The sequence below is a fragment of the Drosophila biarmipes genome, chromosome X (assembly GCF_025231255.1).
Source record: "Drosophila biarmipes strain raj3 chromosome X, RU_DBia_V1.1, whole genome shotgun sequence".
NCBI classification, from domain to species: domain Eukaryota; kingdom Metazoa; phylum Arthropoda; class Insecta; order Diptera; family Drosophilidae; genus Drosophila; species Drosophila biarmipes.
The window spans coordinates 11988081-12012489 of NC_066611.1; the positions used below are offsets into that span (position 1 = coordinate 11988081).

General features: G+C 36.8%; 3 protein-coding genes and 1 long non-coding RNA gene across 8 annotated transcripts in view; 2 read left to right on the top strand and 2 right to left on the bottom strand.

Moving 5' to 3' along the window:
• Window positions 1-7610, bottom strand: part of LOC108025635 (uncharacterized) — a 93675-nt gene extending 86065 nt beyond the window's left edge. The window contains exons 1-7 of the mRNA XM_050888382.1: window positions 7441-7610; window positions 7075-7373; window positions 6938-7014; window positions 6640-6751; window positions 6310-6580; window positions 5464-5898; window positions 877-2943 (exon numbers count right to left, since the gene is read on the bottom strand). Of these exons, the coding sequence (XP_050744339.1) occupies window positions 877-2943; window positions 5464-5898; window positions 6310-6580; window positions 6640-6751; window positions 6938-7014; window positions 7075-7373; window positions 7441-7498 (3319 nt within the window). The 5' untranslated portion in view covers window positions 7499-7610. The remainder of the gene's footprint in view (window positions 1-876; window positions 2944-5463; window positions 5899-6309; window positions 6581-6639; window positions 6752-6937; window positions 7015-7074; window positions 7374-7440) is intronic.
• A 251-nt stretch (window positions 7611-7861) lies between these two features.
• Window positions 7862-16366, bottom strand: LOC108025627 (uncharacterized). Its single transcript, XM_017096163.3, has 8 exons — window positions 16014-16366; window positions 15844-15948; window positions 15639-15782; window positions 10214-10325; window positions 10024-10157; window positions 9825-9965; window positions 9575-9754; window positions 7862-8822 (listed from the first exon to the last, which is right to left on the bottom strand). Exons 1-8 carry the CDS (start codon window positions 16215-16217, stop codon window positions 8079-8081), a joined length of 1764 nt encoding a protein of 587 aa, XP_016951652.1. The 5' UTR covers window positions 16218-16366; the 3' UTR covers window positions 7862-8078.
• On the top strand, window positions 11500-12487 carry LOC127012505 (uncharacterized). Its single transcript, XR_007766002.1, has 3 exons — window positions 11500-11707; window positions 12055-12239; window positions 12306-12487. It is a non-coding gene; the product is annotated as an uncharacterized LOC127012505 (long non-coding RNA).
• Window positions 16367-17437: 1071 nt separating the features above from the next.
• Window positions 17438-24284, top strand: LOC108025787 (ras GTPase-activating protein 1). Of its 5 annotated transcripts, none has more exons than XM_017096413.3 (9): window positions 17438-17477; window positions 19501-19879; window positions 20006-20119; window positions 20190-20262; window positions 20382-20791; window positions 21443-22292; window positions 22364-23270; window positions 23337-23487; window positions 23642-24284. In XM_017096413.3, exons 2-9 carry the CDS (start codon window positions 19672-19674, stop codon window positions 23788-23790), a joined length of 2862 nt encoding a protein of 953 aa, XP_016951902.1. In that variant the 5' UTR covers window positions 17438-17477; window positions 19501-19671; the 3' UTR covers window positions 23791-24284. The 5 variants fall into 5 exon arrangements, with proteins under 5 accessions (XP_016951902.1, XP_050746488.1, XP_016951903.1 ...); XM_050890531.1 differs by having other exon boundaries at window positions 17477-17580; XM_017096414.3 differs by lacking the exon at window positions 17438-17477 and adding an exon at window positions 17521-17600.
• The last annotated feature ends 125 nt before the right edge of the window (window positions 24285-24409 follow it).

A 24409-nucleotide genomic window follows, 5' to 3' on the forward strand; every position in this document is an offset into this window, starting at 1 on the left:
GGCAACTACAATCACATGCAGAAAGACTTGACTGTTCAAACTGATCTGTTGATATAGCGCTGGATTGAGATTTCAATAGTTCGCTAAATTCTTCTTGAGGTGTTTGACCAGTTTCTGTAACCGACAAGTTAGGTGTTTGAAATTTTAATGGTTTACTTCTTCCCGCCGAACTTATTTGATATTCTTTTGTGCTTGAAGTTTTGAAAGCCTGTCCTGATATTGAATTTAAGCGCGGTGAAGGCTTCGACCTCTTTATTTCTTCTATAGTTGTAGAAAGTTCAAATGGTCTACTTAAAATTGTACTCGTTTGAGTTAGAGATTGCGATATTTCGGTAAGTTCCTCTTGAGTTATTCGATCTTTCGCTATAGTCGAAATTTCAAGGGAACTGCCTGCTGTTGATTGAGGTGTAGTATAAATATGCAATGAACTGTTTTGACTTGATTCACTGACTGTTGACTGCTTGAATGAACTTTCTGTTACACCCTTTGTGCTTTCTGAAGTGGTGCTTCTAATAATGCATTCGCAGATGCATGAATCTTTTACCGTTTCCAATTGGCAACTACAATCACATGCAGAAAGACTTGACTGTTCAAACTGATCTGTTGAGATAGCGCTGGATTGAGATTTCAATAGTTCGCTAAATTCTTCTTGAGGTGTTTGACCAGTTTCTGTAACCGACATGTTAGGTGTTTGAAATTTTAATGGTTTACTTCTTCCCTCCGAAGTTATTTGATATTCTTTTGTACTTGTAGTTTTGAAAGACTGTCCCGATGTTGAACCTAAGCGTGGTGAAGGCTTCGACAACTTTATTTCTTCTTTAGGTGTTTCGTATTTTTCTGTACTAGACAACTTAAAGGATCTACTTAAAATTGTACTCGTTTGAGGTAAAGATTGCAATATTTCGGTAAGTTCCTCTTGAGTTATTCGATCTTTCGCTATAGTCGAAATTTCAAGGGAACTGCCTGATGTTGATTGAGGTGTAGTATAAATATGCAATGAACTGTTTTGACTTGATTCACTGACTGTTGACTGCTTGAATGTACTTTCTGTTACACCCTTTGTGCTTTCTGAAGTGGTGCTTCTAATAATGCATTCGCAGATGCATGAATCTTTTCCCGTTTCCAATTGGCAACTACAATCACATGCAGAAACACTTGACTGTTCAAACTGATCTGTTGAGATAGCGCTGGATTGAGACTTCAATAGTTCGCTAAATTCTTCTTGAGGTGTTTGACCAGTTTCTGTAACCGACATGTTAGGTGTTTCAAATTTTAATGGTTTACTTCTTCCCTCCGAAGTTATTTGATATTCTTTTGTACTTGTAGTTTTGAAAGACTGTCCCGATGTTGAACCTAAGCGTGGTGAAGTCTTCGACAACTTTATTTCTTCTTTAGGTGTTTCGTATTTTTCTGTACTAGACAACTTAAAGGATCTACTTAAAATTGTACTCGTTTGAGGTAAAGATTGCAATGTTTCGGTAAGTTCCTCTTGAGTTATTCGATCTTTCGCTATAGTCGAAATTTCAAGGGAACTGCCTGATGTTGATTGAGGTGTAGTATAAATATGCAATGAACTGTTTTGAATTGATTCACTGACTGTTGACTGCTTGAATGTACTTTCTGTTACACCCTTTGTGCTTTCTGAAGTGGTGCTTCTAATAATGCATTCGCAGATGCATGAATCTTTTCCCGTTTCCAATTGGCAACTACAATCACATGCAGAAAGACTTGACTGTTCAAACTGATCTGTTGAGATAGCGCTGGATTGAGATTTCAATAGTTCGCTAAATTCTTCTTGAGGTGTTTGACCAGTTTCTGTAACCGACATGTTAGGTGTTTGAAATTTTAATGGTTTACTTCTTCTCTCCGAAGTTATTTGATATTCTTTTGTACTTGTAGTTTTGAAAGACTGTCCCGATGTTGAACCTAAGCGTGGTGAAGGCTTCGACAACTTTATTTCTTCTTTAGGTGTTTCGTATATTTCTGTACTAGACAACTTAAAGGATCTACTTAAAATTGTACTCGTTTGAGGTAAAGATTGCGATGTTTCGGTAAGTTCCTCTTGAGTTATTCGATCTTTCGCTATAGTCGAAATTTCAAGGGAACTGCCTGATGTTGATTGAGGTGTAGTATAAATATGCAATGAACTGTTTTGACTTGATTCACTGACTGTTGACTGCTTGAATGAACTTTCTGTTACACCCTTTGTGCTTTCTGAAGTGGTGCTTCTAATAATGCATTCGCAGATGCATGAATCTTTTCCCGTTTCCAATTGGCAACTACAATCACATGCAGAAAGACTTGACTGTTCAAACTGATCTGTTGATATAGCGCTGGATTGAGATTTCAATAGTTCGCTAAATTCTTCTTGAGGTGTTTGACCAGTTTCTGTAACCGACAAGTTAGGTGTTTGAAATTTTAATGGTTTACTTCTTCCCGCCGAACTTATTTGATATTCTTTTGTGCTTGAAGTTTTGAAAGCCTGTCCTGATATTGAATTTAAGCGCGGTGAGGGCTTCGACCTCTTTATTTCTTCTATAGTTGTAGAAAGTTCAAATGGTCTACTTAAAATTGTACTCGTTTGAGGTAGAGATTGCGATATTTCGGTAAGTTCCTCTTGAGTTATTCGATCTTTCGCTATAGTCGAAATTTCAAGGGAACTGCCTGATGTTGATTGAGGTGTAGTATAAATATGCAATGAACTGTTTTGACTTGATTCACTGGCTGTTGACTGCTTGAATGAACTTTCTGTTACACCCTTTGTGCTTTCTGAAGTGGTGCTTCTAATAATGCATTCGCAGATGCATGAATCTTTTCCCGTTTCCAATTGGCAACTACAATCACATGCAGAAAGACTTGACTGTTCAAACTGATCTGTTGAGATAGCGTTGGATTGAGATTTCAATAGTTCGCTAAATTCTTCTTGAGGTGTTTGACCAGTTTCTGTAACCGACATGTTAGGTGTTTGAAATTTTAATGGTTTACTTTTTCCCTCCGAAGTTATTTGATATTCTTTTGTACTTGTAGTGTTGAAAGATTGTCCTGATATTGAATTTAAGCGAGGTGAAGGCTTCGACCTCTTTATTTCTTCTATAGTTGTAGAAAGTTCAAATGGTCTACTTAAAATTGTACTCGTTTGAGGTAGAGATTGCGATATTTCGGTAAGTTCCTCTTGAGTTATTCGATCTTTCGCTATAGTCGAAATTTCAAGGGAACTGCCTGATGTTGATTGAGGTGTAGTATAAATATGCAATGAACTGTTTTGACTTGATTCACTGACTGTTGACTGCTTGAATGAACTTTCTGTTACACCCTTTGTGCTTTCTGAAGTGGTGCTTCTAATAATGCATTCGCAGATGCATGAATCTTTTCCCGTTTCCAATTGGCAACTACAATCACATGCAGAAAGACTTGACTGCTTAAACTGATCTGTCGATTTAGCACTGGATTGAGATTTCAATAGTTCTGTAAATTCTTCTGGAGGTGTTTGACCAACATATGTAACCGACATGTTAGGTGTTGGATATTTTGATGGTTTACTTTTTTCTACCGAAGTTATTTGATATTGTTTTGTGCTTAAAGTTTTTAAAGACTTGCCTAATACTGAACTTATTAGAGTTTTTTTTGATTGAAGTGCAGATTTAGACTTTATTTGCGTATTTTCTGAGCTCGAAATTTTATCTAATCTTCTTGATGACGTTGTCGATGGATTTGATTCGGTGAGTGTTGATGAACTTTCTGTTATACTCGTTTCTTCTTCTAAAGTACCGAGTTTATCAATGCACTCGCAGATGCATGAATCCTTACCATTTTCTAATTGGCAGCTACAGTCACATGCAGGAAAACTTGACTGTACCAATTGTATTTTTGATATTGCACTTAAATGGCTGGTTGTTTGTATGTTTTCTGTACTTGAAATTTTAAGAGGCAGATATTTTGATAGTTTATTTGTTTCTAATAGAGTTGTATTGTATTTTTCCGTGCTTATAACATTGTTTTCAGACCCACCTGTTGCTCGACGTACGCTGATGGTTGAAATACATTGGCAGATGCAAGAGTCTTTGCCTTGTTCTAGTTGGCAAGAGCAATCACAACCAAAAGGTGTTTCCACTAAAGTTGTTTTATTATTTTGCGTAATTAAAACATTGTTTCCAGGCCCACCTGTTGGTCTAGGTGCGCTTGTTGTACCTTTAGTGACTTCTGAAGTGCTGCTGGTTGAAATACATTTGCAAATGCATGAGTCTTTCTCTTGTGGTAATTGACAAGAGCACTCACAACCAATAGTTGAATTTAATAAATTTTTCATTGCCGAAAGAGTCGTTTCTCTTTTAATAAAATCATTGGATATGTTTGGTGCCTCAGTTGTTGTTTTAGTAAAAGGATAACTCCTGAGGTCAAATGTTAATTCATTTATAGGTGCCACATTTGATATTGCGTTTTGCCCCGTGGTGCGCAGAAACGTTGTTTGAAGAACCGTTGCAGACACTTCTTTAGAAAAGTTTTTTGTCATAAATTCCGTTTGCTTTGTACTAGAAAGTGATTTTACTTGCTCTGTAGATAAATTTTGAGAGCATTCGTCACAGGGTTCATTGGAAAAGGAATACGTACTGTTTAATCCAATTAACTCAGTACAAAATTCGCAAGACGACTCTGAAATTATTGTCTTATCCATCAAGGTTTTTTGGTCTATATATGATGAGTTTGGATATAGCCCACTTGAAGTAATTGATACACTTTCCGAGCATTCATCACAAGGTTCATCGGAAGAGGAATATGTACTGCTTAATCCAGTTAACTCAGAACAATCTTCGCAGGACGACTCTGTAATTATTGTTGTATCCATCGCTGTTTTTTGGTGTATATATGATGAGTTTGGATATAGACCACTTGAAGTTATTGATACACTTTCCGAGCATTCATCACAAGGTTCATCGGAAGAGGAATATGTACTGCTTAATCCAGTTAACTCAGAACAATCTTCGCAGGACGACTCTGTAATTATTGTTGTATCCATCGCTGTTTTTTGGTGTATATATGATGAGTTTGGATATAGACCACTTGAAGTTATTGATACACTTTCCGAGCATTCATCACAAGGTTCATCGGAAGAGGAATATGTACTGCTTAATCCAGTTAACTCAGAACAATCTTCGCAGGACGACTCTGTAATTATTGTTGTATCCATCGCTGTTTTTTGGTGTATATATGATGAGTTTGGATATAGACCACTTGAAGTTATTGATACACTTTCCGAGCATTCATCACAAGGTTCATCGGAAGAGGAATTTGTACTGCTTAATCCAGTTATCTCAGAACAATCTTCGCAGGACGACTCTGTAATTATTGTTGTATCCATCGCTGTTTTTTGGTGTATATATGATGAGTTTGGATATAGACCACTTGAAGTTATTGATACACTTTCCGAGCATTCATCACAAGGTTCATCGGAAGAGGAATATGTACTGCTTAATCCAGTTAACTCAGAGCAATCTTCGCAGGACGACTCTGTAATTATTGTTGTATCCATCGCTGTTTTTTGGTGTATATATGATGAGTTTGGATATAGACCACTTGAAGTTATTGATACACTTTCCGAGCATTCATCACAAGGTTCATCGGAAGAGGAATATGTACTGCTTAATCCAGTTAACTCAGAACAATCTTCGCAGGACGACTCTGTAATTATTGTTGTATCCATCGCTGTTTTTTGGTGTATATATGATGAGTTTGGATATAGACCACTTGAAGTTATTGATACACTTTCCGAGCATTCATCACAAGGTTCATCGGAAGAGGAACAATCTTCGCAGGACGACTCTGTAGTTATTGTTGTATCAACTACATTTTTTTTGCTCATATATGAAGAAGTTTTTGATACGCATTCCATGCAAACTTCCTCTGAGGTAGAAGATAACTCAGAACATAATTCGCAAGTTGATGTCAAATCCGTAGATGTCTTCCGATCTCGTATTTTTATTTGGTTTATTGGTTTTAATACTAAGTTTTCCCCTAACGTATAACGTTTTGTTCCTGATCGTTGTAATGGGTTTCTTTCGGGCCAAATAGTTTTGCTTGGATCACATTTCGATTTTAAAAGTGTTAATTGTCTCGGTTTTGGGCCTTTCGTGCTTGTAATTGCTTGTAGTCGTGAAGAACTAATATTTGTTTTGGTTAACATATAAACTAAATTTCCCGTTTTAATGATAGTCTTCGTTATGTTGTTTAATAAATAGATACCTTTCTTTTTTAAATGTGAAATGTTATAATTTTGCAATGATTCATAGGAAATTGTAGACCTTTTAGCGTTACTTTTCAAATAGTAGAAATAGGCGTTTGTTTCGTGCGTTTTCCTTGCCGACAAAAATTCAAAGAGTTCCGATTGTTTTATTTTGCTTCTTTTGAGTCCATCTTGAGGCGTAATCATGCGCCTTTGAATTAATATGAACAGCCGTAGAATTGGATTAATAATATTCAAAGAAAATTGTGTTACGTTTTCCCAAAAGGTTTGCATCTTTTTTGGACTTTCAAATATTTCAGTACGTTTTAAGACTCTTGTGTAGACACTTGACAAGTTTAGCACCTTAGAATACATTTTTATATTATCAATTATCTAATGAATACACTTTCACAACAACTCACCCTTTTTGCACTTTTTCCCTTCACGTTTATCTTCCCAAGTATGTTCCTTGCGCTTTGAAAAAATTCAGTTATGATTTCAAATGAACTGCATCGTTTAAAAGTATTTTTCTTACTTATAAATTGTATCAAACACTGTATTGGTTTTTGTTTGTATAAGCTCTGCGGATTTTTAAGGGATATACCACTCGACGTAAAGGTTTCTTTTCCTTTAACACGACACAACGACACAATTAAATTTTTTTCAGTATGTTTGCATACCATTTCTTTTTTATAAACTGTATTTTGAGTTATATTTGACTGATAATTTGTTTTATTTATGAAATTATCCTTACTTCTACAAAAGTAACAATTGAAGTTATCGTTACTCCAGTATTTCTATTAAAATTTAAAAATGAAAATTAAGATATATCTCATAAAATATTTAACACTACTTACCCTTAATAAATTAGAGTTCCAATTTGAAAACGTATTTAAAAGTTGCTTTCGAAAACTATTTCTACACGTGTGATCTGGTCTAATCTTTGATTTCGTAGATTTCAAATAATATTTGTATTTTTTTGTACATTTTTGATAAGGTTGATTACTTAATATTTTCTTTACTTTTTTAAATCGATTATCAGACTTAGTATAAGTAAAGTAAGTAAAACGTCGATCATGAGAAGCCGATGGCTTAGATAAACTGAAGTTAAAGTCTTGATTTTGTATCAATATATTGTTGGGATTATCAGTAAGTCCTGCAAGCAAAAACAATGTTTTTTTTAGAATCGGGTAGTATAAAAGTATAATAGTAGCTTTACTTACCAGCAAAAAAGTAAACCACACACGCCAGAGAAACCCAAAAATTAATTAGCAACTGCATTTTCAAGCTTACTTAATATGTCGGTTAAAACTGTTTTTACTTTTGCGACCAGTAAAATGGTCAAGGGTTCATTGATAAATAATTACTTTAAATTGCTTTTTTATGCCTTATAATTTAAGAAACGACGCTTAAATGTAATTAGCTACAACTGTCAACCACTAACAATGACGAGGTGGTCAAGAAGTGAGAGTTTTATATTATATATCGGTTAGTCAACAATGAGTAGGCTTCAAAGATATTAAAAAATTGAAAAAATGTTTAAAAAATAAGAAAATGTTCCTAAAATAGGGATAAACTAACTTAACCGCAACATATTAACTGACACCGAAGCAAATTACCATTTTTTTATATCAAACAACAAACTAAATTCAACCAAAAGCTGCATCTATTGTACATAAGTGCTCATATATTCAATTTCAGGCTTATAAACATAAAGTACTGTACACAATTGTATGGTCTTGTAAATAAGCGATATATTACCACGCTGTCATGGCTCCAAGGAATTTTGAAAGCAATACTAATGATTTGCTAATGCTGTAAACTTGCAAATGTATAAATTGAAATAGCAAGTAAATCTATGTCAAACTGAAGCTTCGTCAGCTTTTGTCTCCACAATGCGGCTTATGATTGGAATATCCTCGACCTTTGTGAAATTGGCCAAGGAATCGGCATTAAGTATGTTTTCAATGTAGTCACGTCTGAACTTCTCCCACTTTCGAGTCTTGAGGAAGTCCTTGTACAAAGCCTCCCTTGTGGGTATATTACATTCGATATAAAAGCGCTGTCGCTGCCAAATGTTGCCGGGATTTTGGGCTGGCTCAAAAAGCCAAAACCGCGGAATTAAGATACACTGCACCGTAGTCCTCGCCATTATTACGCGATGATGCATCTTCTCGCCCAACCCAAAGATCCCGCCATAGGTCAGTGAGCCCACGTCAATGAAATGCGTTTCGTAGTGCTCCCGGCCATCCGACTCCTCGACAACGGTGCGATGCGAATGGCTCGAGGCGGTGAATATTTCCAAGCCTTCCGATTCGCTCTCAACGTCGCCCACCTCGCTGATGACTGGCGAGATGGGCGAACGCTTGCCGGAATCATAACTATACCGTTCCTCGGCCGGCTCCTCAGACATGTCGTAGGTGTCCTCGCCCTCGTCCGATATGTACAGCTCGTACTCCTCGCGCACTTCCTGGCGTTCCACCTCCCGCTGTCGTTGTCGCATCCGCTGCCGATTTCGACACGTATCCCTGGTGGATCTTCTGGGTGGCGGCCTCTTCATATCGGCGCAGGCTCGCTGTATCTCCTTGAGACCCATTTTTCGCAACTGAAACAAGAAGATTATAAGTACAAATTGTGAAACTAGACCTTAAGTTTTAAATAGGCTTGGATTTTAAATTTAAAATTAAAGGTTATACAAATTTAAGGTACAATTGGTATTATAGATGTTTACAATAAGTTTCAGTATATCATGATAAATTATTTTACTTAAATCTGCTATTGTAAGCAGGGAATCATTGGTTGCGCTATTTTGATTTATTTTGAAAAATCATAGTGGATTATAAATTTTTGTACCAAGGGTGTTAACAATAAATTTGAATATATTATGATCAGTTATTTTACTAAATTAGATTTTATAAAACAATAGTTATTTTATATTACATGGTGGTAATCAGTGGTTGTTGCACATGTGTGGCACATTATCTTCGGCTAAAAACCTAATTGGTTTCTAATATTTTGACTACAAAACATAATACAGGGTTCGCATATATCCTTTAAACAAAAATAATAGTAACTGAAAAAGATATTTTTTTAGATCATTTTGCTAATATTTTAAATGTTTTTTTAAGAGGTGACACTGACTGAAAAAATTTTGTACGAAAAATTGAAAAATTTTGCTCAAATTCTAAACATTTTCAAAAAATCATTAAAAATATAAAGAAAATGATTTTTGAATAATTCTTTTTGCAATTACTATTGTATTTTGCGTCAAACCTTTCCATTGACACCAAAGTTTAAAAGAAGTCAATTTTGTTTCGTCAAAGTACCTATGCCGACCAGTGTATATTTAATACATACCCCCCTCTTCTTGCTTTGTTTGTTCTCATCCAGCGATGAACTGGACTGCATATATTCATTGACGTCGAAAAAGTCGTGGTTGACATTGGATTTGGTGCCTGCTTGCATTCCGAGGGCTCCGGACTCCTTCTTCGATACAACTGCCAGCTCGAAAACCTTCTCCCTGTTAACCATGTTCACCTGTAGAGAAAGAAGAAAGATTTTGTATGTTAGTTGTAAAGGAGATTGTAATGATGATCAGATAACAAACCTTCATGTGGAGACACTGTAGTATAACACACTCGCCGCTGAGAACAAAGTAGACATAGCTCATGGAGCCCAGATCCTCAGTGTAAATCGTCTCCAAGGGATCGAACTGCTGAATGGTCCCATACTTGCTGGCGTTCACAATCTAGGAAATGGTCCAAGGAGTTGTAATACAGAGTACATGATTATATTCCGGCACTTACCTGCTCCTCGTTGAGAAAGTTAAAATAGTCAAGAGCCCGCAGAGCAGCCTTCTTTTCCTGCCACAGCTTTTGCATGTGAGGCTGCAGGACAACTTTATAGTTTGTATTAAAGACTGCCAGTAGCTCGCAATTAGCTGTAAGAAATATAGAAGAATTATATATTTCCTTTGCAAGAGTCAATCAGTTTAACTTGTGGCGATGTAAGTGTTGGTTCGGGGAGCGTCTTCCATTACGTCAATGTCGCCAATACAATCGCCTGGTCCGAAAATAGCCTCCGATTGCAGCTCATAAGTTTTGGTGGCCTATAAATTAAAATAATTGAATTTTTAAATTTGAAAACATTACTTCTTTGCATGCTAAACGACAAAATATTTGAATAACCAAATTTAAAGTCACTTACGAGATCGGAATATAAAGAAAAACGCGTGATAACGAAAGTTCAAAAATATGTTTTAAACAAGAAAGAAAGTTAACTTCGGCAAGCCGAAGTTTGTATACCCTTGCAGTTATAAAAAGAATCAATAATTTTATTAAATTGAATTCGAAATTTTTAAAAATATAAAAATTTATATTCCCAATATTATAAGATAATATGTCAAAAAGCCCCAAAGCTATAATTTGTTTCACATTATTTCCCATCAATTATCCGATCGTTGCTATGACAGCTATATGATATAGTCGTCCGATTTTGATAAAATTAAATTCAAAATTTAGGACTAATGAAAAAATTATTCTCATTATTTACTGGTTTTTTCATCGTAACTTAGCCAAATCAAGGCGTACAGCGAAAAGACCGACTGTTTTGAGCAGCTGGTGACCCCTGCTAACGATCCCCATCACAAATAGAAATATTTGTTTTTTGACAGTTTTTTTCATTTTTTGTAAGGGATTTTTTGGGATTCAGATTTTGGCGAAAAATTCTTCTTTTTTAGTCGTTTTTTGATCGTAGCTTAGGCAAATCAAGGCGTACAGCGAAAAGACCGACTGTTTTGAGCAGCTGGTGACCCCTGCTAACGATCCCTATCACTTAAAGAAATATTTATTTTTTGACAATTTTTTTTCATTTTTTGTAAGGGGGTGCATCAGGATTTTTTGGGATTCAGATTTTGGCGAAAAATTCTTCCTGCCCCTGCTAACGATCCCCATCACTTAAATAAATATTTAATATTTAATTTTTGAAAATGTTTTTCATTGTTTTAGGGGGTGCATATATTCAACATGTGACATTCAACATAAAATATTCAACTAATAACTTAAAACATGTAAAATGTTTATTGTTGAAAACAAAATTATGCAATTATTCAGTAATATTTACATGCAAAATTCAACATCTAACATTCAACAAAAGACATACAACATACAACTAACAACGTAAGACATGTTAAATGTTTATGTTGTATAAATAAACTTACATTATAAAATTATTCAATATTATTTACATTTTATAATGGCCACGTCATCGAAAATGTTAATTACAAATTAATTACTTCGGTGGGAGCTTATAATTCCCAATCAGTTCTAGCTCAAAAATGCATGACCTGTGGGCTATGGTCACCCCAAATATGAGTTGACCGGAAGTTCCGGCGAGTGTTTGTGTGTGTGTGTTGGTGCTCTTGGACAGATCAATGGACAAGATGGAGGTGGCACTGGACTCCAGGATGCAGTGCATCAAGATCCTGTCCAGGTATGAACCTTATTCAGGTGTTAATTAAATATTTATAGTCGCCACTAAAGGTGAACTTAAGCAACTTTCCATGTGCAACATTGTAAGCAACATGTAACATTGAACATGTACCATTGAACATGTAACATTCAACATGTAACATTCAACATGTAACATTCAACATGTAACATTGAACATGTAACATTGAACATGTAACATTCAACATTAAACATCCAACTTACAACTTAAGACATGTTGAATGTTTATGTTTTATAAATAACCCAAACATGTAATTGTTATGTATTACTTATGAATTATACAATTGGCCACGTCAATGCTAATAACAAATTGATCTCTTCTTCTTCTAGTTCTAGCCAGAAATGGATGGTAGGTCACTCGAAAAACAGTTGACCGGAAGTTCCAGCGAAGGATTGAGTGCTTTTGGACAGATCACTGGATAAATATGGATGGATATGGAGCTTTTGCAATGATTACTGGATATATATACGAGGTGTCATCATTCAAGACTCCAGAGCACCGAAAACGTCTTCAGGTATGTACCTTAGTGAATAAAATATTTTTAGTTATTCCTTAAGCTAAACCAAATACTTTGATTCAGAAAAGAAAAAACGGTTTATCTCTTAATCATGTTGTTAATGGACTCAAGCAAATAAATATGTGCGTACCTCTCGGACCGGACAATTAAAAGCAGTGGTTAATTATTAACTATTAATTGATTATGCAATGCATATATGTACACAAATACATATTATAGATCATAGCCAATATAAAAAAGTAATCAGCCAGCATTCACAATAATATTTCTTCTATTTTAAGTAGCATATAAGTTATATATAATACATTTAGCTTATGATGTGTATTGGTAGTATATTTTAATATTTAGTATTCGGTGGGGTATATCTTATAGTGATTGTAAGAACTGGGGATCTGGAAAAGTAAGAGCCATTCCCACGCCTTTTGCCTGAAAAGGAATCCGACTACTTCGCATTTTTTGTAAGAGCAAAACATTTCAAAGGTTATAATTTCCAGATTTAATTAGAAATCAAACAACGAGCTCAACGAGGTATGACTCTCCTCAGTCTGACTTTAATTTGTATTATAGCAGCCAAAATATTGAATATTAATTTCGAAAAATACGATTTTCAGATTTTTTCAAAAGCCCGATTTTTATTCCGGTTTTTCAGTCGTAGTTCAGCCAAATAAAAACGTACAGCTAAAAGACCGACTGTTTTGAGCAGCTGGCTTCCTTTGCTAACGATCCCTCTCACTTTAGGGAAAATGTATTTTTTGACCCATTTTCGCATTTTTTTTTTGTAATGGGGTGCATCAGGATTCTTTGGGATTCAGATTTTCGCGAAAAATTCTTCTTTTTTAGTCGTTTTTTGATCGTAGCTTAGGCAAATCAAGGCGTACAGCGAAAAGACCGACTGTTTTGAGCAGCTGGTAACCCCTGCTAACGATCCCTATCATTTAAATAAATATTTATTTTTTGAAAAAAATTTTCAATTTTTGTAAGGGGGTGCATCAGAATTTTTTTGGAATTCAGATTTTGTCGAAAAATAGTAATTTTCTAGTGGTTTTTTGATCGTAGTTTATCCAAATCAAGGCGTTCAGCAAAAAGACTTGCTGTTTTGAGCAGCTGGCTTCCTTTGCTAACGATCTCTCTCACTTTAGGGAAAATGTATTTTTTGACCCATTTTCGCATTTTTTTTTTGTAATGATTCAGATTTTGGCGAAAATTGCTCCTTATTTTTATATGACCTGGACTCAGTGGTGGCGAGTAGGAAGGTGGTGTACCCACAGGTATTTATTAATATCCTAGGTACTATATATTTTTATGTGGTAGCTTAGTACACGTTTTTTTTATTATTGGATGTCTTATGAATACATTTTTTGTATTTTATTATAACAAAAGGAAGTTAACTTCGGCAAACCGAAGTTTGATACCCTTGCAGTTATAAGAAATAATCAACTTTCGTAAATAAATTTTTCATATTATTTTGCCATTAGTTTCCCGATTGTTTCTATGACAGCTATATGATATAGTCGTCCGATTTTAATAAAATTTAATTCGAAATTCAGAACTAATTAAAAAATCTTATTTTCAAGCTTATAAGGCTATAGTTAAAAAACACTAAAGATATAATTATTATTTCATGTTTTCCTACTAAGTTTCCGATCGTTCCTATGGCAGCTATATGATATAGTCGTCCGATTTTGATAAAATTTAATTGGAAATTCAAAACCAAATAAAAAATGTTATTTCCAAGCGTAGGAGGTTATAAGTTAAAAAACACCGAAGATATACTTTTTCAATATTATTTAACCACTAATTTTCCGATTGTTCCTATGGGAGCTATATGATATAGTAGTCCGATTTTTATCAAATTTAATTCGAAATTCAGAACTAATTTAAAAATGTTATATCCAAGCTTAGAAGGTTATGTTAAAAAATACCGAAGGTATAATTTTTTTTTATTTTTTCCCCGATAGTTCCTATGGGAGCTCTAAGATATAGTTGTCCGATCTGGCTGGTTCCGACTTATATACTACCTGCAATAGAAAGAAGACTTTTGGGAAACTTTCAGCTCGATAGCTTTAAAACTAAGAGACTAGTTTGCTAACGATCCCTATCATTTAAATAAATATTTATTTTTTGAAAAAAATTTTCAATTTTTGTAAGGGGGTGCATCAGAATTTTTTTGGAATTCAGATTTTGTCGAAAAATAGTAATTTTCTAGTGGTTTTTTGATCGTAGTTTATCCAAATCAAGGCGTTCAGCAAAAAGACTTGCTGTTTTGAGCAGCTGGCTTCCTTTGCTAACGATCTCTCTCACTTTAGGGAAAATGTATTTTTTGACCCATTTTCGCATTTTTTTTTTGTAATGATTCAGATTTTGGCGAAAATTGCTCCTTATTTTTATATGACCTGGACTCAGTGGTGGCGAGTAGGAAGGTGGTGTACCCACAGGTATTTATTAATATCCTAGGTACTATATATTTTTATGTGGTAGCTTAGTACACGTTTTTTTTATTATTGGATGTCTTATGAATACATTTTTTGTATTTTATTATAACAAAAGGAAGTTAACTTCGGCAAACCGAAGTTTGATACCCTTGCAGTTATAAGAAATAATCAACTTTCGTAAATAAATTTTTCATATTATTTTGCCATTAGTTTCCCGATTGTTTCTATGACAGCTATATGATATAGTCGTCCGATTTTAATAAAATTTAATTCGAAATTCAGAACTAATTAAAAAATCTTATTTTCAAGCTTATAAGGCTATAGTTAAAAAACACTAAAGATATAATTATTATTTCATGTTTTCCTACTAAGTTTCCGATCGTTCCTATGGCAGCTATATGATATAGTCGTCCGATTTTGATAAAATTTAATTGGAAATTCAAAACCAAATAAAAAATGTTATTTCCAAGCGTAGGAGGTTATAAGTTAAAAAACACCGAAGATATACTTTTTCAATATTATTTAACCACTAATTTTCCGATTGTTCCTATGGGAGCTATATGATATAGTAGTCCGATTTTTATCAAATTTAATTCGAAATTCAGAACTAATTTAAAAATGTTATATCCAAGCTTAGAAGGTTATGTTAAAAAATACCGAAGGTATAATTTTTTTTTATTTTTTCCCCGATAGTTCCTATGGGAGCTCTAAGATATAGTTGTCCGATCTGGCTGGTTCCGACTTATATACTACCTGCAATAGAAAGAAGACTTTTGGGAAACTTTCAGCTCGATAGCTTTAAAACTAAGAGACTAGTTTGCGTAGAAACGGACGGACTTTATGGGGTCGGAAACGTCTCCTTCACTGCGTTTCAAACTTCTGACTGAAATTATTATACCCTCTGCAAGGGTATAAAAATATTTATGTATTTAGTTAGGGTACTATAAAATATGGGAAACTTTACCTTATTAAAAACATTCCTAGACATTTCTACCTCTCCGGCAATTATGAAATAAATCGTTACTGGAAAATCTCCCTCCTTCATGATGACGCGTCCGGGAGTCACCGCCATGAATTTGACATGCGGCACAAGACGGGCCCGAACTTTCTGTGAGATAATAGGCCTTACAGACAATATATAGAATGAATTAAAGAAAGGATCTACCCACTGGAGTAAATTTAGAAAAGCAAGCTAGATTTGCCACAATGTTGCACAGTTTCTTCCTGTCCTCGACAGTACGCATGGCGTGTGGAGTGCGCAGTAGCGATTTCTCCTGAAATTTCATTAAGTAGGCTTTAATAAATGCTCCAGTCTCATGTAGAGTGTATCGGGACTTACGGCCATGGTCATCATGCCGACTTTGCGCTTCTGTCGCACCAACATGGCCACGTTCTTCTTCACATTCAGCGATATCCCCGTCTCCTCGGTGGCTTCATTAAGCCACTGCATGTTCAGTATTACGGTTCGAACGAGCTTCTTAAAGCGATTCTTAGCCGCCTTTTTTGCCGGAGCATCAAGCCCATCGCGTTGGCGCTTCGACATGGTGGTCTAACTTATTCTTATTGGGTCGGTTCTAGCAATATCCATGTAAAAACTATATGTTTATCTATGTTTGCTGTTGTATCTCTCGTTGTTTGTAGTACTTTTTTACTAAATCTGTTTTGTATGATGGTTTGACATATTTTCCAATGACAACTCCAATTTGTGTTTTCCGCACAAGTTTGAAACAAACTCTGGTCTCACTTGTCACGATAAATTTGATCGGATTGTGTTATTCACACTGCGTTCAAAAAGTCTCTTAACATTTTTTTATTGATAAAGTTTTATTTCCTAGAAGCTCGAGGGGCGATGCTAAATTAGCATACTGACTCGAGACATTAACATAATAAAAATAATAATTTCAAATATTTATGCCTGTATTTCGAAATACGCTTTGTATAAATCGATTAAGTTAAAAATCATCAATAATTTTTTGTAAGTTTCGGTTTACCTCTAAACAATATTATTTTTCAGAAGTCTTAAATATTGAAATGGTTTCATCTCAAAACCATTTAAAATTAAGCATAAGATTCAGACGCAAATCGGGGTTTTAATGGTAAATTTCGGAATCCTTTCCTAAATGCTCATCAAGCTCAACACTTAATCAATATTTAGACAGTTTTTGAAAAGATATCAATCGTCGCAATTCCCAAAACTCGTGTTTTATTATGTATTCAGATAGCTAATTAGGAAACGTCTTGTTTAGTGTGTGTTTTATTATAGTGAAACGGAAAAACCAAATCCTATGCTGAAAACTTATTAAGCTCAACATTTGATCAATATTTAGACAGTTTTTAAAGAGATATTATTAATCGCAATTCCCAAAACTCGTGTTTTATTATATATTCATATAGCTGATTAGAAAACCTCATGGGTGTATATAAAAAAAGTGTGTATACAAATTCTATGATAAATACTTATTAAGCTCAACATTTGATCAATATTTAGACAGTTTTTAAAGAGATATTATTTATCGCAATTCCCAAAACTCGTTTTATTATATATTCATACAGCTGCTCAACATTTTAACACTACTCAAACAGTTTTTAAAGAGATATTATTAATCGCAATAATTTTCCCGATACTGTGTATCAAAATAGGGAAATGGAACCGATTTATTATAAAGCGCCATGGCGGCCAAAAAGGGAACCCAAAGACATCGCGAAATATCGCGAAAAACATCGATGCGCAGTGCGCAGTGCATCGATGTTTCCGCACACCACTAGCAGTTCACTTCTATCGGGTTGTGGCTATCGGCTATCGGTACGGATAAAATTTTAGTTTGTTGTAAAACGATATTGTTATGAATAATATAAAGTAGGCTGATGATAAATAAAGGCTGTCGGCTTCGGGCCCTGTTCTTTTGGTCTGTTGCTGCTGCACAACGTAATGCCCACGCACCTGCGTGCAAATTACACACGCGCACTGCCCGATAGATGTTCTGTGTAGTGTAGATGGTTTTTGTTTCCTGGGGAGTTCCGAGTTCGGAAGAGAGGAGCGCTGGCCGTGTAAATGAATCATTGTCGAGGGAACAGGCCGGAGCACAGCCCCGGGACTTGAGTAGTATGCTATCCAGTATTTATCCCGCATGAGACGCGATGATGATGATGATGGTGATGGTGATGGTGGTGATGAAGACGATGATAATATGATGACTCTTCGGGTCGTCGTATGGTGTATGTATGAAGAAAAGAACCGAGTGGAATTGTGTTCGGCTCGCTGGGCAAAAGGGCTTAGCCTAAAGTCTGTGTGCGGTGTGTGCTGTGTGTGCGGTGAGTGTTGTGCGGCTCATATTAATTGCTTGTGTTTTAGACGGCTGATGGTGATGTGCGAGAGGGTGCAGCAGCGGCCAGCAGTCGAAAAACGATACATATATGGGTGTACCGACCCCCGGCCAGCCCACTTAGCACTCCCCAGACCAGTAGGCAGCGGCAGTCCTACGTTGACATCTCAATATCTCGATATCCTGAAAATCTCTACATACATATGCCAAAGTCTCCCGGCGATGCTAATAAGAAGTGTGTGTGTATGCACAGTGGCTCACAGTTTATTTCGTCCCTAAGTCAAATTTAAATAATATGGGTTTCAAAAAAAATTAGATAAATATGTGGCAGTTTTTAGCAGACATTTGTATTAGGCTCCAATTTAAAAATATAAAAAACATATTTTTTCATTCCACTTAATAACTTGTTACATGACAAATAACTATGCTTAAGTCATTAGTGTGATTTCTAAAAAAAAGAAACTTAAAAATTTAAATTTTTTGTATCTTGTATATTCCATTGTGAGTCACTTAAAAAAATTCCGCATAAATCTCAATACAATGGAAAAAAGTTGGATAAATTTGTTTATTGCCTAATGCATATAATCAAATTTGAAGGCTTTCTAACTAAATCTGATGACTAAGGACCCGTTTCGAGTTGTGAATAATATCTCGTATAGATCTATTGTCTCTCAAGTGAAAACATATGTTCCCCCCTAAAAGACAAAGAAGAACGCAGCTGATCTGAGAAGGGCGGAACGTAAATAAAGCGTAAACAGCTGATCTGATCTTCTACTAAAGTAATCCTTTGTTCCCACAAAATGTTGGGAAGAACACGCCTCTTTGGTGAAATTCACAATTCAAATCTTGATCAATTATAGTAAGACATGTATTTTGTGTAGATCGCAGTCTTTGTTCAATAATTAGAATATTTAATGTATGGTGCTGGTTTTCTTAAGAAGATTGCCTAGTAGTATTTCCAATTACCTTACCATCACGCCAGTTTTTCCATCTGGTTGGTCTTATGCTCCTTGCTAGTTTGCAACACTTTCTCCACCTTTCTTCAACCGCGTTTAAAACCTTATACATGATCATTAGATCCCCAAAACTCTTGTCAAAGGCCCTCGGACAGGACTCAGCGGTTTCCTTTAATTCTGTTAAACTCTGATTGGAAGATTTTACTGAATATATCCTACCAATATGGCGATGACTATGTTTCTATGGTAAGCCACTCTATCCCCTGAAAACTTCTCACCTTTCCCTTTTTGAAAGGAGTCTTTTGTCATTCTAGTAATAAAAATCTGTGATTATCCCAAGACAACATTGATATAAGTAAAATAGATCCCAAATACGCTTTAAAAAATGGTAGTATATCTATAGAGATAGAATTACTTCTCTTTTTTTTTTATAAAAATTTGAGACCATAAAACAGGAACGAAAACCAAATATTGTAATTTGTGCAAAACACATTCAAAAATGAAAATAACCATCTAATAGTACCTATTTTTCTTTTTCTTCCCACAGTTTAGCACACAATAATCGCGAAAACCCCCACATAATCACCAAAGCTGCCGTTTTTTCCTAAATAATCGCAAACACATCGATGCTATATGTGGCTTTTATCAAAGGGACATTCGCACCACGTTAAATATAGACTAAGATTGCCACTCACCGAGCAGAGATCATAAACCAGGTATGGCGGACCTAATACATTTGGGAAATATAGATGTTGTCATCCAAAAGGACAAGCCCGGTTCGCCAACGGGCTGTTCGGATGACGGGAACCTTGGTGGTCTCGGCGGCATGAGTGGATTGGGCATGATGGCCGCCGGGGGCATTGACCTGGGCGACTTGGCCCAGGAGTTGGATCACGATGAGTTCGATGGACCCCACATGCTGAATGGTAAGCGTAATATCTGTATTTTACATTAAACAAGTTAAGTAAATCAAAAGTATTTGTAGTTTGTAAGTGATATTAGCCTGGCTCCAACAAAATCTCTTTCTTTATTCCAAACAATCCCTATTTTAGGTGAACGTCCTGCGATTATTGCTCCACCCGAAAGCGAATGGTACCATGGACGACTGGATCGTTACTCGGCAGAGTCCCGTCTGCGGGGCAGCAGTAAACTGGGCAGCTATTTAGGTGTGTATAACTAGTTGAAGACAAGGTGGAAAAGGTTTTAAAATAGATTTGTTTTTATGCCGCTGAGCAGTTCGTGAAAGTGACCGCAAGCCTGGCTCCTATGTTCTAAGTTATTACGGGCGCACCGGCATAAACCATTTTCGGTAAGTGATTTTTTCCCTAAAGCTATGATTATAGGATCTACGTTTTAAATGATTTATCCATGCTTATATATTATATAGAATGTGCATAATATAACCTTTTTTTTTTGTATCTTCCATAGGATCACAGCCGTGTGCGGAGACTTCTACATCGGTGGACGACAATTCATTTCCTTGAGCGATCTCGTGGGCTACTACACCTCATGTAGCGACCTACTGAAGCGCGAACGCTTGGCCATACCAGTGGCTCCGCCGGAGCCAGTTAACGATAAGAAGCGCGTCGTAGCCATCCTGCCTTACACAAAAATGCCAGAGACCGATGAACTGAGTTTCCAAAAAGGTGATATTTTCTTCGTACACAATGACATGGGCGATGGCTGGCTGTGGGTGACTGCCCATCGCACTGGCGAGCAGGGAATGATTTTCAGGGAGCTTGTCGATGATCTGGATGTATCCATCGACCCGAATACCGTCTTCCCCTGGTTTCATCCCAATTGCACCAAAAACGAAGCCGTCGATATGTTGGTTAAAGGTGTGTACCGTGTATTCCACGATTTATATGATATAAAAGATATATAAGACAAGTTAAAGATCTCACATTCGAAATCTCTAAATAAGTAATACATTTTTAGACCCAATTTTCGAAGAGTCTTTTATTTAGATATTTAATTTATTACTTTTAAGATTACATATTTTAGTATATTGTATATTTCCACGGTTTACATGATTTAAAAGTATAGTAAACATGTTCTTGGTCCTTAAATTTGAAATCTCTAAGTAAATAATACATTTTTAGAATTTGTTATCTTTATCGATGACATCCTAATTATGTTATTTTTCCATGCTTTTTATAGTATACATAGATATTTCTAACTAAATAGCACATTTATAAACCCGCATCTCAAAGGTTATTTTATTTAGATATCTAATTTGTTGTTTGTACGATTACATTTCAATTAATATTGTTTTTCCAATGATTTATCCCTTATTTGTTTAAGGTCCTTAATTTTAAAGTAAATGTACATACATACAAGTAAGTAATACATCTTTATAGCCACTTATCGTAGGTTTTTTTTTATTAGATATTTAAGTTGGTATTATTACGATTACATTAATATATATTCTTAGTTTTTCCCCATGATATATCATATCTAATAGTATTGCCCTTTCCCTCTCTTTCTAGCTGGACCGGGAAGTTTCCTGGTTCGACCCAGTGACAACTCGCCGGGGGACTACTCCCTGTTTTTCCACATTAACAACCAGATCCAACGCTTTCGCATCGAGAAGAAGGGCGTGCGCTACTTGATGGGAGGCCGTACGTTCGAATGCCTGGATGCGGTGATAAATCGCTATCGAAAGGAGCAGATCGTCGAGGGTCACTCACTCAATCACCCGGTTGTCAATGGCATTCAGCCCGAGTTCAACCAGCAGTATGTGGTGGAAAAGGCCGCCGAGAAGATATATGCCACACTACGCGAGTGCCGCGACCAAATCGGCCTTAAGAAGATCAAGGGCATCAAACACCACGGGCATTTGAACAAGAAGTCGGATAAAACGACGAAGTGGAAGCAACTTTACTTCGCCCTGATCAACGATGGCTCTGAGACGCAACTCTGCTTCTACGACAATCCGAAGAAGACCAAGCCGAAGGGTCTGATCGATTTGTCATGTGCTTACCTCTATCAGTGTCACGATTCGCTGTGGGAGCGTCCGTATTGCTTTCAAATTGTCGAACGGGCCCTGCCCTGCTTGGCCACGGTGACATATCTGTGTGCTCCTAGTCAGGAAAGCTACGTGGAGTGGATCAACTCCCTGAAGGCCCAGTGCGACTCGCAGCTGAGTCGGGCCCAGAAGAAGGTCTCACGTCTGCGCGAGCTGCGTTGTCTTAATCTGCATGTGCTAGAAGCCCATCGCTTACCATTTAAATTAGTGCCACATCCATACTGCAGTATTTCGCTAAATCAAGTCAAGGTGGGCAAGACACGAGTCAAAATTGCCCCCGAACCCGTTTGGGAGGAGGAATTCGTACTGGAGTAAGTGTTCTCTAACCAAAATGACCTTTTGTTTTTATAATTTCATTCATTTTTAATCGATTTTCTTGCAGCGATGTCCCTCCAGATGTAGTTTCCTTAACCATTACTCTAATTTCACGCGGCAAACGAGGCAAAGACTCCGAGGTGGCCGAGCTAACCATTGACTTGTCCACTCTGAAGAATGGCCAGGAGACTGAGGGCTGGTACCAACTCACCGGCATGACGCCCATGGGTGAATGGGGCTCGTTGCGCTTGCGAATGCGTTACCTCGACGATCTGATAATGCCATGTGAGGAGTACAGTCCTCTGCAGCAACTGCTCCTCGAATCGGAGCTGTATGCAGTGAAGGCACTGGCCGAACTCTGTCACAACGATCGGGTTCCTTTGGCCACGGCGCTGCTGCGCGTCTTCCGGCAGGAGAAACGGGAGACGGAGCTAATTCGAATGCTGTGCCAGGCGGAGGTTACCCGCGAAAACGAGACCACGACGCTTTTCCGTGGCGCTTCGTTGGCCACCACACTAATGGATCTATATATGCGCACCGAATGCAGTGGCTTCCTGCAGTCGGCCGTCAGCGAAACTGTGCAGCGCATTTTGGAGAGCAAGCAGTCGGCGGAATTGAATCCCACGAAAATGGACGTCAACGACGATGCCTGCACGAATGCAGAGTTCCTGCTGCAGATCCTCGATCTGGTCACCCAGTCGATATTCACTTCGCCGGACGCCTGTCCCCGGAATGTGCGCTTCATTTGCTGCTGCCTGCAGAAGGCTGTGATGGCCAAGTGGCCGACCGAGCGGCTGGTTCGCACCCGCGTCGTCTCTGGCTTCATATTCTTGCGCCTTCTGTGCCCGGCCCTGCTGAATCCACGCCAGTTTGGCCTGGTCAGCGAGACGCCACCGATGGCGGCCACACGTTCCTTGGTCATGGTCGCCAAGTGTCTGCAGAATCTGGCCAACTTGATTGAATTTGGCGGCAAGGTGCGTAGAACTAAATAGGACATTCTTTCGCCATTATGCTGATTAACCCACCTTTTGCTATTTCAGGAGCAATACATGGAGGTGGTCAATCCGTTTATCTTGAAGAACAAGGAACGCATGATTGTTTTCTTGGACCAACTGTCCTCCGTTAACGATCCGAATCAACCGCTTGGAATGTTTGTCGAACAGAGTACAAATCTTAATTCACAGGACACAGGTAAGTTGTTCTTTGACTTGCCCATAGAAGTTAAGAAAATAGGGTTGCTGTTTCCTTTTTCAAATTGAATTGGATCTTTGCTATAAGAACTCCCTGGGATTTCCCTCCCTTTTTAATCAACAAAACCATCATATTATTCCTCTAATCCCCCAAGGACGCGAGCTGGCTACCTTACATCACATCTGTGTCTCACATTCGCAAGAACTGCACGAGCTATCCAACATTCTCTCAATTAAAAAGCTTGTCACTGTTACGGACATGTTGACCAAGCACAAACTGAAGTACCGCGAGATGATCAGCTAAAAGAAAGACCGGATGCGAAGACCGGATAATAAACGCGACGTCTTCTTATCTCTACAAGTCCCTTCATACCTTTTTATAAAAATATATTTATATGTGTATACTATTAGGAATACATAATATAACAATAAGAACTCATAATAACTGGTTGAGAATTGTATTGGAATAGTAAACAGAATATCATTTATAAAAATTATTTATATGAAATGAAATAATATTTAACAGACCGGTATGCATTTATTTATTATTAGTATCATTAAACCTACTCATAATACACACTAGCTTACACGGAGTACTCCGTATAGCCGCAAACTCAGATATTAGACATGGTTTTGCTTTTGATATTGTGTGACATTTAGAGAGCATTTGTGTCGAGTGCGTCACAATGCAACAACTTTTATGCCCAAATCCAAACACTTTTTTTTCGAAAAATAAAGCATAAAATCGAAATAAATTAATGAATTTAAAAAGAGTGCAAAAGACTTCCTCTGAAAATATATATTGTTTCTTTGTATATGTGAAAATGGTTATATTTTGACAACTTTCCAGTACAAAAAAAGGGTATTTAAAGTCTCCAAAGCGAAAGTTCAGTGTTGGTTAACGTCTGATGATTATTTCCAGT